General features: G+C 41.5%; 1 protein-coding gene across 1 annotated transcript; it reads left to right on the top strand.

Annotated features, from left to right (window-relative positions):
* Window positions 1–12,572: 12,572 nt before the first annotated feature.
* On the top strand, window positions 12,573–12,884 carry T265_07677 (hypothetical protein; the record flags this gene model as incomplete). Its single annotated transcript, XM_009173256.1, has 1 exon — window positions 12,573–12,884. The coding sequence occupies one exon, from the start codon at window positions 12,573–12,575 to the stop codon at window positions 12,882–12,884; it is 312 nt and encodes a 103-aa protein (XP_009171520.1).
* Window positions 12,885–16,167: the final 3,283 nt, after the last annotated feature.

Genomic DNA, 16,167 nt, shown 5'->3' with positions numbered 1-16,167 from the left:
ATTGATACACGCATTCTCATCCACTGTCTCTGTAGTGATGATTCGCTTTAGCTTCAGGGGTAAGCTTGGTCAATTCAATCGGCCTTTGATTGGCTGTCGATCAGGTTGCTTTACCCTTGTGTCCTATTGTAACTCAAAGGCAGTAAAAGTCAGATTACAAAAGCAATATATTTTTCCACAATATACATATATATATATATATATATACGGGGCCTTCTTCAGAGAAAACAGCCAGTTGTCACATACCGATCAGTGATCCCCAAGCACTCATACACATATATTCGCATACATGTAAAATATAGTGCAAGAAGTTACAGAGAGCAACGGAAGTTCCGTGTGAGCAAATTTTTTGCGTGCGCAGACTTAAGGGACAAATATCCTGGTATGACGAGTGTGTATTGGAACATATACCAAATAAGGGTAGTTCTCAACCCCCTCACCCTTCACCGTACGATGATGGATTGAAGATGCCATCGGATCAACCTGTGAGTGATTTGAGGAGCAGTTCATACAATGTTTCTAGTTGTGGCAACGCATCTGCGAAACACAAGTCGTTACTTTTAGATAACTAATGTGTTTAGGTTTGCAGGGACACTTGATAATCATGCCTTATTCATAAAGTAAAGAAATTACTGGATTTCTACTCTCTCCAAAGTGCAGTAGCTCCTTCATGAATGGTTAATATTGCGCATTCTGGCGTTTATAATAAACACCCTTGAGTACCACGTGAAATGTTTCTTATTGGAGGTGAAGTCTACCGGAGGTGTCCCACACAACACCGTATTCGCCCAAAGGAAGCACGATATCTGGGAAGACAATAAACAATAATGTATTTTAGGGCACACATTACTACAATAAATATACTTGATCCCGCAGCTTTCTCACCTTCTATGCTTCAAAGCATACCGTTTGGATGTCACTTGTCACGCAGGTTGAGATGTCTGAGGCAAGCTATGTAGGTGTATTGAATTCTGCATTCGACATACAGGAAGGAACATGTGCACACGGATAAAAGACCACTACGCGGTCATCAGGAGACATTGGTCTCCATCCTTGACACCCCTGTATGAAGAATAAGAATGTCACAACTTCTATCTGGAAAATGCAAAGATAATCACATTCTAATGAATAAGTTTATGATTCACACCATTCGTCAGTCACACCAAAAGCCGGTTCGTTTGACTAATTATGGGTGGATATCATAGGAGTAGTAGTCAAGTCCTATCACTAACGCTATCACACGATTTGCCATGCCAAAGAGATTATTGCTAAACCAAATACATTATTTGAATCTAACTGTTTTCTATGCTCAGGCCCTTCTCAACACACCTGGTGCGCTTGGAACTCAGCACTGCTTGCTTGCGAAAGTAAAAAGGAAACTGGTGCTGTCATTTAAAAGGCTCGGTTAGAAAAGTGCAGACTCAAAGCTATTACCGAATCTTTGGAAAAGACAGCTGACGGAAAACGTTTATTTGGCTTTATGAATTCGTAACTTCTATAGACCAACAAGAATCTCCGGGGACGGAGAAGCTCAAGCGTGCAAAAACAGTAGTTTGTTCAGCGTGCTCGAGAGAATAATGTATATAGGAGCAACTGCGACATTTCATGTAAGGGTTTGTGGATGAGTATAGAGCCGACTCAGATCTACGTTCGGAAGGGTGTGAGAGACTAAAGTATAAGTTGCATATCCCTTTTTTTACTGTTCTATAGATGCTATAGGACCAAACATCTGTCGTCAGAATAACAACACTCCTTTTAGTAAGAACTCAAGAGCGATTATCTTGGTCACTGTTAACCCAATAGAACCATTGTGAGTCACCTACTAGTGAAAGGAAGAAGGCCTTCCCTGTGGAGTTATCTATTCGGAAATGCCAGCTGACCGTTGAACAGGGAAGCAAAACTGTAATCTGCATCTTAGTTACAAAAACTAGATACCATTCTTCTCCCGAACGAGTCTTCTAGAACTTTCCTGGATTTTCATTGACTCCACTCATTCGTCGGTCAAATCCAAGCAAATATTACAAAGTAGCTCCACGAATTCCGCAACAGATCTCCCTTTTCCACTAGATGCAAAGCGAAATTCTACGAACAACACATACTACGCGCGTGCCTCCTCATCAGTAGTATCACCGTTACACTAGTACTGGGTGTCCCTTTAGTTGTCAGTTTGTTGCTGAACGCGCAGTATTTACAATAACAGTCAAGAAACCCTCGCACCCTGCTTCCCAGGTCGACAGGACAGACTAACTCTATGGCTGATAAAAAGCGTAGTAAGTGAAATGTGTCCCTGATGGTTAACATTTTAACCCTTTGATCATAGGTAGGGCATCCATAGATCGACTAGCTACAGTCACATTTACAAACACATTCCAACGAAAAACATTGCTGCTCTGGGAGTGGTTGGTGAATTATACACAGGAAATGTGTGACTGAATAATATCAGTACTTTTGAATCCAGATGCAGACGCCCTCAACTCCTGTGCTGACTAGCTCAACGGACGTATCGAACGTAGGTTTCATCAGAACCCAAAGTTTCCGCTTTGAATGAAAGACTCAACGTACTCCAGAGATGAATCGTGGGAAAATGTCGTGGCATGAACACAAAACACTTGAGATTTGAAATTCTTGGTTTTTATCTGTCAGGTGAAACTAAAAGAACACTGCAGTTGGTTCGAAAATCGAGTGGCTGCTGAGATTGAAGTTGACAGATGGGGAATGGGGGCAGAAGCTTTCCAAGCGAAGGTTCCAGCAGATTTATGGATTTGATTTCAAAATGTACTTATGTCATTCACGTGATGATCATGTGTTTTATCGCGTTTTGTGTGAGGCTTTCTAGCAAAGTGCCTGGATTACTGAATATTTATTGCTGCTGCCAACCCTAGCAGCATATCAATCCAAAAAGGCGTATTCCGTGTTTGTTTATTGGGTCATGAGGTGGGATGTTTTACTGGTGAAAACGTTTCACTAAGGTACGTTATTTTAATCACTAACTAGTAGTTAGTTCCATAGAGTTTTAAAAATTAAATTAAATCGCTCACTGCTTTCCGTAGTTATTCCTAAGAGTTACCAACCTGAAATTCGGGAACCCGTTCTTTCGATTCTGTTATTACAAGAATATGAGGTGATGTATGACTAGGGGTAGCGAATGAAAGTAAGGTGTTTCCCGGGGTAAAACTAAGGGCTGATTTTGATGTCAAGTTTCAGTACCGTTCAACCTACTGATAACAAGATCCGCGTCAAGTCTAAACACATTGGTTAGTTTGTCAAGAAAGAGTATCTCCTAGTGTTATATCTTCATGTGGATTGACACATCAATGAATGTTGTGTCAGGTGTGAACCAACTCGTCTTTTTTGGTGCTCAAAAAACAACAAGCTATTGCCCATGAAATCAAAGCACATCGGCGGCCCCTAAACTGGCAGAAAAGATGACCTATCGAGCTGAAGTGACTTGGTGATTTTCAACGTAGTGCCACGAAATATTGGCATATTTGCTCCATCTGAGCTGACTGACTCCAAGTGCGACTAAGTTCGCTCACGGGTAGTTCTGAATTCCCTCGACAAACTGTCAACCCAGCATCCTACCAAGGATTTTTTTTCTATTTTACGCACATCTTGAACCACATATCAGTGAGTATGACTAAGACCTATCCTAATTTGCCGCATGTCCACTTTAGAACTTATCCGAGCTTATCACTTATCAGGCAGTCTTAAATACTCCATCACCACGGTTAAAATATCCGTTTGAAATTGGAAGAGGAAGCCTACAGACGGCGTAATCACAGCTAACTTTCTTGCACTTGTTTCAGCTTATTACGAGTGAATACAGAAGGCATTCCACTCCTCACGAAGCCTCCCAACTTTCATTAATCTGCAGTCCTGTGGATAAAATTACCGCAAATTTTCTGCATATTTTAAAGTCGAAACAATAACAGCTTTCTTTGTTTTTTCATCAACAAACGTCAAGGCCAAAATGGAAGGAGCGATTATGATAAGCTGCAAATCTTACTCGGATTGGGTTTGTTAAACAACTTTCTCCAGGTATGCTAACTTTGAGTGTGGAACATGTAGAGCGTATGATGCCTAATTCAAATACATTTCTGCGTCAGTTCGCCAACAAGTGCGGCTGAAATTAGCATTGGCAGAGAGTTTTTATTTAAGTCAGTCGTCTAAATGGTAGACCGGAGTGGAAATCAGGGTAGAAAATCAGTTTCCTGGCTTCAAAAGACAACAAAGCCACCGACCACTGAGCTGGTCATTTTTTGTTTGGCTCCGTAAACCGAAACTGGAAGTGTAGGGCACTTCGTAAGGCAATGATTTTCGGGAACCAGTGTTTCGCGTGCTGAAACTCAAGTTGTTTACAGGTTGACTGCTTGGTCCCCTATGTTGTAAACAGAGGCGTTCAGCGTTTGGAATTTTCTCCCAGAGCGATGCAATTTACTGTTTACTATTTTTTTTCATTTTCTACTCTATTATCTTGTTCTTAACCCGGCTAGGAAGAATAAGTAGTGGTTTGGCCTAAAACATTCAAATCAGCGATTAAAATTGTATACCACAGGTAATCAAATCGGAGGAAGAGAGGACAAAAAGTAGCATAACTTTTGAACGAACCAGTCAGAATTTTGATGAAATCTACGGGAAGGAAGCTATTCACCGAGCTAATTGAGAACAAAGCAGAACAAATCGTAACCGGACCATTGAAATTACCGTCAAATTGTCTCTCAGATACATAAATAATTATCTTTTATACCTAAATAAAGGCAAGAAGACAAAAAAGAACCTAATCACCAAACCGCGCACTGATAAAGTTCCCACGACTGGTGATGGGAATTTCCGAGCTCTGTGAACAGATTAACAGCCAAACAATCAACAGCCAGTTGACGCACCTGATGTCATGGTTACTCTTCGATTGGTTTCTTAGTAGACCAGTATGGCCATAACCAAATAATTCTTGTAGTGAGAGAAGCTTTCCTTTTATGACTTTTATGAAGTTATTTTGCAATGCAGCATTCTATTGTATGAGGTGTTTTGTCCATAGGGGAAACATTATGTGTTCGGTAAGCCTCATACGATTGCCAAAAGCATTTTAACTTTGGACGCTCACAAACAGACAAATTCGTTTCAAGACATCCTGCAGTACAGTCAAGAGAGAGAAAATGCCGCACAGTAGAGGCTAGCTTGCCGCTTATTTATTTTTAAATTGGGTTTGGCGTTAGCCTCTTACATGTCAAACAAAGTGTCGGCACTCAAAACTTAATAGGCAGTGGAGTATATAGGTAAGTTGGTAACGGGAAAATGGAGCTTGACAAGTGGCTAGATGAAGTGATTCGGCGGTTAATTTGCTAGTTGTGGATTAAAATTTAAAACCCAAAAGCTTAGCGCTACTTGTTTCAAGCAAGGGACATTTTGAGTCCGTTTAATCTTGCTTGATAAACAAAATGTGAAGTAGACAACGTTTTCCACTGCCTTCTCAAAGGATTCAAATTTTTTTCTTGGTTTCATTCGTCAGAGTAAACAGCTTGTGTCATTCTCAAACACTTTCGCAATACGCAACAACGCTTGATTATCGTATCCTTTAATAGAATTCTGCGACATTTGTCGATACGAGATGCCTGATGATAAGCAGTTGCCATCGGGTAAGCCTATACTCGTAGAAAGGGGAAAATTTGTTCGAGGGCATAGAAATCAACCAGATTACTCTACAGACTGACTGCCATCACCCAAAACTATCCTATTTAAGTTGGAAACCTGAATGCCTTGGTTTGGTATCAACAAAAGATGTCATTATTATCACTAATACTTTTATAGTTCTGCAGCCTCTGACTTTTAGCTGTGTTGTCCAAAGAATTATGCACTGCCGTTGTCGTTGAAAATGGTCAATAAAAGTCCAATTTTGAAATTCTGCATCGAAAAACCTTGAGATTCATGTAGCTCCCTTTCATCAGGGGCGGTGCTGCGGGTGTTGTTGGCGCATACTATTCTTTGACCTACTTCGAATTTATGCAGATTTGGAGAGCTATTTCGGCTCCCCGGCGTCATCTTGGTGGATAATTTCTAGAGCTACAAGAATATCGTTTCTTAAACTGCGCTGTGCTTTGAGAACAAACGCTAAAAGCGGATGCGATGTGAACTCTTTGCCCTGTTACTGTTACTTTGAATTTTCAGCTTCCGGAACTTGGTGGCAAAGCTGAACTTCGTCTAGTCCGGTTTTCCATTGGGTGATACTAGGAATAAGCAATATCGCTACTCCGAACAAAGCTGTTAACCGGCATGTTCTTACATGTTGTTAAATTTGGCGCCAATATGTGTTCTCAGGAACTTTGTTCCCAGCCTTTCCTCAAGAGTAAGTTTTAGTTAATCTTCTTAAAGTCAATTTGTAAGGTTAGTGTCGTTGCTGGCAAACATGATTCGGTTTTCAATGGCCTGTTGACCAGGTTCACTCAAGTTGCGTTTTGTGATTTACACGTGACTTAACTGAAATTGAGCTATGTACTAGTGTGTCGTGGTAGATTACAATCGGATTAGTCAAACTGCAATGTTGTCCCCTGAATGGCTGGATGTCACGTGTAGTTGTGGATAGCCGATTGGACGGACAAACCAGTAGGATGCAACAAGCACTCAGTCTTAGAGCAGTTGATTCGTACAGCAGTCAACAAGCCAAGGAACTGCAATGGTCCCAGTAACTCCCAGAGGAATGCATTCATTCTGGGTACTGATTTTCCTGACGCTATTCACTACCGTAGAACCATGTATACGTGAGTTCTTAAAAATATGATTCTTCATATGTCCTACATATAATCGTAGTGCATCACAGCCCACACTGAAATTAGCCTTTCACTAGAGTTAAGAAATTACAAAACCAACTACTTCTAACCGAATGCGCTCAGTAGCGACTGACCAAATCAGTTGACTGTGTATGAACAGCAGACATCTTCTGATCAGGTTAGACCTCTTCCCCAAGTTGGCGTTTGTTTCATCGCCTTTCATTGAGAGAGTGATCGTCTGATCCCATTTTGACTTTCATTTGGTTACCAAAGTTTACCTCATAGTTTGTCTCACTCACTTTCAGCTCTGCAACTCATCATTACAACTCAAGTTTTCCCTAGCAGTATCACAAACAACGGACACAACACTAGCGAATGGGGGAGTAAACAAAGTTGGAGTGCAGTGCAATAGATACTGTAGCGTTCGGTTCCGTTACGTCTCGACAGTTTACATGAAGGATGTATATTACAGAAGGACAAGACGCAAAAATTCTCAATCTAAAACAACAGATCCGAGACAAAAACAGGGTTACAAAAAAGATGCCAGCATCTGTCATCTACACAGATCGGGTGAATTTCTTATTTTGTCAGTGTCTTCAGATTAAGCGAGAATTGGCTAGACTATTCGCTACCATCACATGTGGTCTCTTTTCGTGGCTTCTCGGATTACTGTAGAGCCACGGTTAGACCAAATGGTCTCATTAAGCCTGTTTTCTTCTAAATGCAGCCGAAAATGGGACATCATTCAAAGTCAGGTTGGAATTTCTCAGGTAAATCGCCAATGGTTTATTCCGAGTGGCTAATGTAGAGATTCTGGATGGATTCAAATGTAAGCAAAACGCTTTTTAAGACCGGGCTATTAAAGAACCAATCATAATTTTGCTGAACCGTCTGAATAAAGCCGCCATTTCAAGAGGTCGAAAATTTTAAATTGAAAACACAGCGTGGTGGAAAAGATGTTAAAATCCAACGTCCAGATTGCCATGGGCAACATTTTTCAAGTAGTTCTACAATCATTTCCATATTATACAACACATGGCGCTGAAAGCTTTTCAGCGTTATCCGAGCTGAGTTTCACACAGAACTCCATTTCATCAACTGATAATTATACGGCACTCCACCGATATGTATCGCTTTGCTTCACTTTGCTTTGCTATATTTAGCTTGCTGAAGAAGTACAAACGATGATGTTAACTTTGAAGTCTTATGGACGGCCGATTACTCAGTTTAAACTGACCACGAACTGGCGCTAACATCTAGCCTGCACCAGACGACAATGCCTATTAGTAGTGTATAGAGCGCTTAGCCTGCCTATTTTGAGTGTCTATAAAAAAACATGGAATGACATCACCTGCTCTGCAAATGGCTGTCATGAAGAGCCGTAAGGGAACTAAAAATCTGGTTGTATCAATAACTTGAAGCAACCATGGAAATACCACTTTTTGATTGCGTGCTTTTTATGACATGTGGGCCAATGAACACAGTTCAATCGGTTCAGGATCACAGGATATATATATATATATCAAACTATTCATAATATATACCGGATAGCTTAGGATTTATGCAACTTGCCAGCTACGGTAATAACACTGTGTGATCATCATGCCGTGAAATGTTGGAGGTTGGGGAAACGCGATCAGGTTTATCTCCTCGTTCGCTCGTAGATTGCTATCACTGATGAATTTATCCCCTGGCCCTCGAGTACCTAAGAAGTACGAGAGAGGGCATTTCTGAACCGGCAACCCGCTGTTTGAGATCTCAGCGGCTAAATAGACATCAGTTGGAGCTTAGATGACTGCATTGTGGGTGTTGTCTGTATGCCCGAACCTGCGATTTCCGGATCCGCTTTGAGGTTTCTCAGAGTTCCAGGAATGTGGTGTAACAACTGACTTTAACGCAACGAACCAAACGAGAACACATGACTCCATTAGATGTAATTGGCCTGGCTAAGTGAGTCAACAGAGGCTTCGTCGCCTTTGCAACTATGTTGCCGATTCCTGCAGGACAGCCCTTTAGAGTCAATAGTTTGATTTTATTGCTATCACTGCCTTTGCAATAATACTGAAAGGAAATCTTAGTAAGTCACCATTTTTGAGGACAAAACCCAACTACGGTTTTGTGTTGGGGAATGGAGTGCCATTGGTACCCCAAAATGCAGACAGCTGTCTGAATTTTACTTGTCACAAAGCTTTGGTGACGATAGCCATCATATCACGCTTTCCGGATTTAGCCGTTTTGTTATCCATTTCAAGCGTTCGGAAACGTAGTGCTGAACTCTTTTCACCTTCAAAACCTATGAGCTGGCTGTCACTACCAAGCCTTGTAGGATAGAAGTAAGTGGTACTATTCAGCTACAGTTTCTGGTTGCTGGATCCACCAATATCCTCCGATTGATACTACCAGCACCTGAGAAATGGAAATAAATCTGCAAAGTCCTCGAGTAGATAGCAAAAACCTGGATTATTTGAGAGGCAAAAAATGGGCGATCTACGACGGTTTCCCGCTGTAATACCGTAGTTGGCCTCTTTTCCATGGAAAAGCCCGCTCTAAACAGAACTTTGTCAAAACTCACTCATTGTTGGATTACAGCAGGATGATGTAGTATGTGCCTGATGCAACAAGGTCCAGAGGAGAAATTTAGAGCGGAAACTTACTGAGTTGTTTCTTCTTGGAACTTTAACGTTAGAGGGTACAGGCTTATCCCGTGCATGAGTTTTTACCTCCGAATATTGAATACCCCTATCAAGAAGGCACCCTATTGTTAGTATTGCATATACAACACGATCGAATTTTGTATCCGACCCCATTTCGTTTGTGGTGTCCAAGCCACTGGACACAATTCCAGGCACACATTTTTGAACTAGAGCTTACGGTTTACAGCACTTGCAAAGTAAGAAATTTCACTCTGTCCCTGAATCAACAGTGTTATCTTTAATCAAACGGTTTTCGGTTTCTGATGTGCAAGCGAAAGCTTCAAAGATGTCCCCACATGCTTCTCACTGTTAAAGTTACTCTGTCTTTAGTGTAAAAATCCAGGCGATCCTGACGCCGAACTTGGTTACTACATATTCCAATAACCTAGGAAACAAACTGTTGACTATGGTAATTTATTTTACAGAATCATGGTTAGCATTCGTCGCTGCCCGATAAGTGAAAACAACGATGCAAGCAACAAGATAGATGTCAGGGTTTGCCACGCCGTTCAGAGACATTTTTGGATTTCGAGAGGATTGATGCTTGTTACTCCGACCCTTCTTTTACAGGTTCAAAAAACCTTGACGAACATGCACAGACAGTCGCCACGTTTCACGAACCTTATGGCGGTCAGGTTCACTTCACACCTCTATCCACAGGAGAACTTAGGGTCACTGGATCGGTGTCCGGTCTCCCACCGAACAAGACACTTGGAATTCACATACATGAGACCGGAGACATTGGTAATCACTGCAAAAATGTTGGCGGACACTGGAACCCATTTAACAAGTATGCAACTGCGTGTTCAGTAAAAATCTTGTCTGCTTTTCAAAGTGCTGATAACAGTGCGTTTGTTCTGGTGGGGGTATTTAATTGATGCGGTGGCAATTTGATGACAGAAAGTAACAAGGAAAAGTTTCTGAGAGTGGTAATTCCGATAGTACCGCCTCAGTTCTACATGATCGCTACAAAGACGTCTATCTACTTTGCTCCCTGGGGAAGTCCGCCTTAAACATGGGCGATATTTTGCACGCCTTAAAACTGTCTTGAAGGAAAGTGCACTCGACTCTTTGATGGCACAGGTTGCCTACTTAACATGAAGGAAGTAACAAAGATCAGTCATGATACCAAGACAGTTTGACTGCCACTCAAACTTAGGTAACAAACTTTCAGTACCGCCTGAAACAAATGCATAATAGCAGGAATCTGTGATGCAATAACCACGACTTGATAGTGCAGTTTTGTTAGGTTATTAAAAGCGAAAATTTCGTATCTGAAATAGCAACCGAAGAACAGGCCTTACATCATGGATATGGAACTTGAGAAAGTTTGAGGATTAGACCCTTTTGCGCAGTTACAAACGACTTAGCATTGAAAACCCACAGTAGTTATTTTCAGTAGAATATTCTCTTGGAAAACCGTCCCTTGGCTGACCACGCATGTGAAGACATGAGTTCATCGTTAATATTTGAACTAGTGATTTTGTCACGGAAAAATTTTCCGGCCTCAGGGATGCTTTCGCTCACTTGTTGTTTTCGTTGAAAGTGACAATCAAGCCGCCCTAATGTTGACAGCTCTTATTTCAGGTAGAGCGAATTATGCTTTATTTATCGTTTAATCTCATTCTATTGGCCAGTACACTTAGTTACATGGTTGAACACTGATCACCCTACTCAAATTCTTGCGCGGTTGATGTATGCTGTGTAGAAAAGTATTCGAATGTGTGTATTCTGTTAGCTCATGCTAGATAAACAGCTATGTCATGTAAAACCCTAATCCTGCTATCAAGGAAGTTAGAATTCTTACAACATATTTTGGGATCTCAGACGTACTTGTTGACTTGGCCAATAGGTCACACTCAGCCACGTTTTTAGGCTGGGTCATTTCACTATAGACTCCAATGAACTGCTATTCGAACGTTTCACCTGTCGGAGTAGTTGGACGTTTCCCTGAGTTGAGGAAATGCAAAGGTCTACATTATGTCCAAATTAGTTCTGCCAGCACAGATAAGTTTGCTGAACCAACCAGTCGGGGACTGTTTAGTGTTCTAAATTAGAAGGGGAGGCCTTGGGATGTTTTCCTCTTTGTAAAATTCTATGCACTGAAATCACTGCCCAAAGTTTTGAGACGGAAAATACCATAGATACGGTGAAAGTACACTTCGCTGTAGGCGCCTGTCATTGAAAGTCCTCGTCTTTCACCCGTCCTTGGGTTAGAAAGGAAACAAGTCGAATAACCACACTCAGGTGATTGGTTCACTTACTTCTTAGAGTTCCAGAGCTCAACATTTAACGTTCACATCACCCTGTTTTGAAGAGACCTATTCTGGTACAATTATTCTGGTTAGTCCACACTTAAGGGGAGAAGCACTGGACCCGGATCTCGCTTCTATTTGAGGTCAGAAGCAGTGTATATACTTGATTGTGCCAGGGTTCGAACTCCAGACATCTGGCGTGTGAGGCAAGCTTATTACTCCAGTAGTGCACTAGTAACACAGCTGCACTGTCACGTCTCAACAGGTGAACGTGCTCATACTTGGAGATCTGATTGGTTTGTCTCGCGTCTCCAACAGGGACTCAGCAACTGAACTGGTCCTGTTGATCGACTGACCCGCCCGTCAAGACTTTCTAGTCAGGCAGCGCCATGAACGCTTGAACTTTAGTTGCCAAATGCTGCTGCCATTGGATGGCTCTCTTTCGGCATGGATGTACATCAGTGGTGGCAGAACAGCGTTGGATTAAAGACCACATTTCGTTTTTCGTTAAGTTCGGTTTTTCTATACTGCACTTTACAAGCGTGGGATGAGCTTTAGGAATTCTGTCCAATGAGCTGAAATGCGCCTTTCGATTTAACACAATTTACATTGTATAACGGCAGATCGATCGCCATAGTTGTTTTGATTATGCCTTAGCAACACGATTACTTCAGAAATTCGACACCTAGTGGAAAGCCTATGGCCGCAGTGAAACATCCGTTAGTATACCTGATATGCATTCTGTTAGATCCTAGTTAACAGATGACAGCTGTCAAAACCTTTATGTTTTATGTGTAGTTGGATACCTAAACTCTCCATTAACCTTTTATCTTTGAAGATGGCATGGAGGGCTGAAATCCAGTATGCGTCACGATGGTGATCTTGGCAATGTGAAAACCGATGCTCAGGGTGTCATGAACGTCGATTTGATTATTTTACCTGATGAAGATGACCCAACGCGGGGATATATTGGCCTGGCGCTTGTCATCAACGACGGTGAGGATGACCTCGGACTTGGTGGAAATGAACGTAGTCGGATCGATGGCAATTCTGGAGGAAATCTGGCTTGCAGCGTGATTGGTCGCAGACAATCATTGTGGATTCATCAGAACCCCACTCAACAAATAACAACTCAAGCCGCTGGGAAAAGTAGCTCAGATTTGCTCACACTTTGAAGTTGCATGTGATCTCACATTCTACTCGACTTGTAAAATGGAAACTACTATTCTTGTTTCTGTCCACATTCCTGCGGATTCATTTATTCCAAACCATTTTCTGCTCTGCCCATGACGTATGCTCTTCAACAAAACTGCATAAACAACCAAAAACGAATTGTCCATGAAATTACTTATCCTAAAAATATCACGCCAATAAAAGCAAAAGTATTCTTCGCCTTAGATGAGATATTCTTTTTCACACTTGGCAAGCTGGCATCCCGCATAATCGTTGGTAACTTTAGGCTGGGTTCCCAACATTGAGCATGAGCATTTTTCCTTCAGAGTATTTCTTGCGGGAGTTCAATGGATGAATACTGTATACTCAAAAATACCACGTTCACAAGCATGTGATAACTATTGGACCACGCATGGTGTTTTTTCTGATATCCACGATGTGTTAGCATTTTGCTTGGTGTTTTGGAACAACATGGGTGGTGTATCACATTCTCTAGTAGATCAAGATTACTGACCATGGGACAACTTCACTTATTGTTCTAAACGGTCCTGAGCTTGCAGCTGAGTACAGGATTACCTGACAACTTCTTTTCCAACTGGTTTATATCGCTTAAAAAGTCACTGTGGTCTTCTTTTGTTATTCCACCCCAGTGATAATCAAATTTACAGAGATTCTTTGGGAGGTTTTGAAAAATTCAGGCAACTCCGAATTTCCTCAGGCCATTAACAATTTGGAAATCACTCAGAAGGGACCATACTTTTCACGGCTAAAGAGCTCTAGTCTGACAAGTTGCTACTCTAGCAGCCAGTCAACACATGACTACGCGATGCAAATTCTGTGACTGAAGAATGAGTAGCACCAGATCATGTTTAAATGAGAGTTGGTCATATAAATGATGGTGCCATTTTGACCGAAAGATGTAATCTTCAGCTACTAGCCAGAAGGTTGCAGCTTCGAAGCTCCTTCGGGTTTTCTGTGGTGCGCAATGCAAGTAGTTCACAAAATAAAAAACAGCTGCATAGTGCTCCTCGGCTTTCCAGGTGTAGGTTGGTTTCACTTACAGGACAAAATGTTCAATCAGGATTTGACTACAGTTGGATAAACAGATCCTTCTATCCTGTACTAGTCCTGTGATAAATCGGAGAAGTGACTATTCATAGTGGTTTGATCATATAATGTATTCTACAGGTGATGAAATTAAGATCAGCCGGGTATCACACGCGCTAATTACTCAGACATATCTGTCTTTTATTTTTCCTTACGTGCCACACAAAAACAGAGAGCTGAGATTAAACAATTAGTATGTTTTTTCGAAGACAGAAAATGGTAACGAGAAAAAAGCACATTCAAATCCGTCAGCGAGCAGTTCAACCCAAAAATCGATAAAAGATATGCAATAAAACATTTTCTCTTGAATCTGCAGTCAGGATGACACTATCGACTGTGTTTTGTAACTCAAGATTAGGGAAACGTTTTCTTGGGTTTTCAATGATTTCTTCAGGTGTTGGCTCCAAGTCAAAGCGCAACAGCGTGCGAGAAAATAAAGGAAACAAATAAACCACCGGATAACAACTTAAACCCCATTTAATGCTTTCGGGATAAACTTTCGCACCTGGTGTTTGAATAAATAGGGGTCTGCTGAACATTAATCGTCATCTCGTGGATAATGTCCATTCCAAGTGGTAAAGTGGTTGTTGCAAGACCGTCGTTAGTTCCCCTGGTGAAAAACTGACAGATTACCTTTCTAGGGTTTGGTTTATTTTGTCAGTCAGCGTTTCACTGCGCAGAAAAATTTAGCAAACGGTGACACGGTTTCGTCAAGCTAAACGCAATTTTTTACAGCGACGGAACAAAGCATTCCAGCCGGTCATTGTGGAAGCTCTAACCCTGTGGAATGCGACATGACAGACAAACACTGCATACCAGTCGTTGCTCACGGTGTCCCAAGACGTCAGCCTTGAACGTCATGATATTCTGTGCTCAGCCAAAGGGATTAGCCCTCATAAGCGACCAACGGGTAATTCCCTAACTTATGGAGAGTTTGCAAAACATCCTTATACATAAATCAGCAGAGCAAGCCCTCAGTACCATGAAAAGTTGCGCACCCCACTCGCTGAATTTCAAAATCATTCATACAGCGTCGTACTGCGATGTGTTCAACGTTGATATCCAAAATTATCAAATATGTATTCTCCCTGAAATAAACCAGTTGAGGAGCGCCTGCAGAGATCTCTTGCATGTCTACTTGTTTTGAAAAAACGTGTCTGTCACCAGCCATGGTGTGATACGTACAAATCTCACACGTTAATAAAACTTGTTTTAAAAAACGTAGTTTCTGGCCTGTAGTGATGACATTTTTATCATTGCCAGTGACCGCTGATTTTCTAGAAGTACCATCCAGCATCAATTTAGACGATAAAAGAAAAGTACAATTCATGTGGGAGAAAGTAGAATAGAGCTAATGTAGAAGTAACATTCAGAAACAGATATGTCTTACATTTTACCATCAAATGTCACAAACGTCTGACTTTTCTATGTCCATGTGATATCCTGTGCTCTGTTTTCTCTACCCTGTGAAACCCTTCCCCACGAGGCAACACCAATACATGAAATCACCATGTAAAATCTTTCGACCACACCCGTTTTATATGACTACCGGGCTTAATAACTCAGCAGCAACATTTGAGCCGGGATTGAGGTGTTTGTGCCCAAAACACCCCACCTTTTCGCGTTTGACTTGTCCATTTCCACCCAACTGTCCATCAGGAGAGTTCACGAAGTTACATGTTGATGCAGTCACATCACACCCACTGTCCGTCAGAATTTAACTATGGCCCCAAGTGAGGTTGGAAGAAATCTATCATCATGTATCAACTGTGGCTATCTTCGTTACATCCCAGTCAAATTAAAACCATTACTAAAGGGTCACACGCAGCAGCATATATTGATTGATTAGCTTTCAAAATATTCTCCTGAAGGCTGTCCACAAGCGATTATTCACATTTTGAATATTTTTTATCGAGTTGATATTCAGGCTCGAATAGAAACACGGGATTAAGACTTACAAGAATTTTCATTGCGTGTCTCTACTTTGACCATTTTTAGATCAGAATCAACACCATCGCTTCCGGTGCGTTGCGAATGAAACTGTGCGGTTGGCTAGCTTTAAATGAATTAATGATCACAAAGGACGAATCTTCGTGGATGTCAGACAAACGAAATGTAGATCAGTCCAGTCTGGCGACTGCAATACAGATGTATTCGTTTTTATTGGTCTCGGGTATT

Source organism: Opisthorchis viverrini (genome assembly GCF_000715545.1).
Source record: "Opisthorchis viverrini unplaced genomic scaffold opera_v5_180, whole genome shotgun sequence".
NCBI classification, from domain to species: Eukaryota; Metazoa; Platyhelminthes; class Trematoda; order Opisthorchiida; family Opisthorchiidae; genus Opisthorchis; species Opisthorchis viverrini.
The sequence above is the reverse complement of the archived record's forward strand: the minus strand, read 5'-3'. Positions and strand labels throughout refer to the sequence as shown.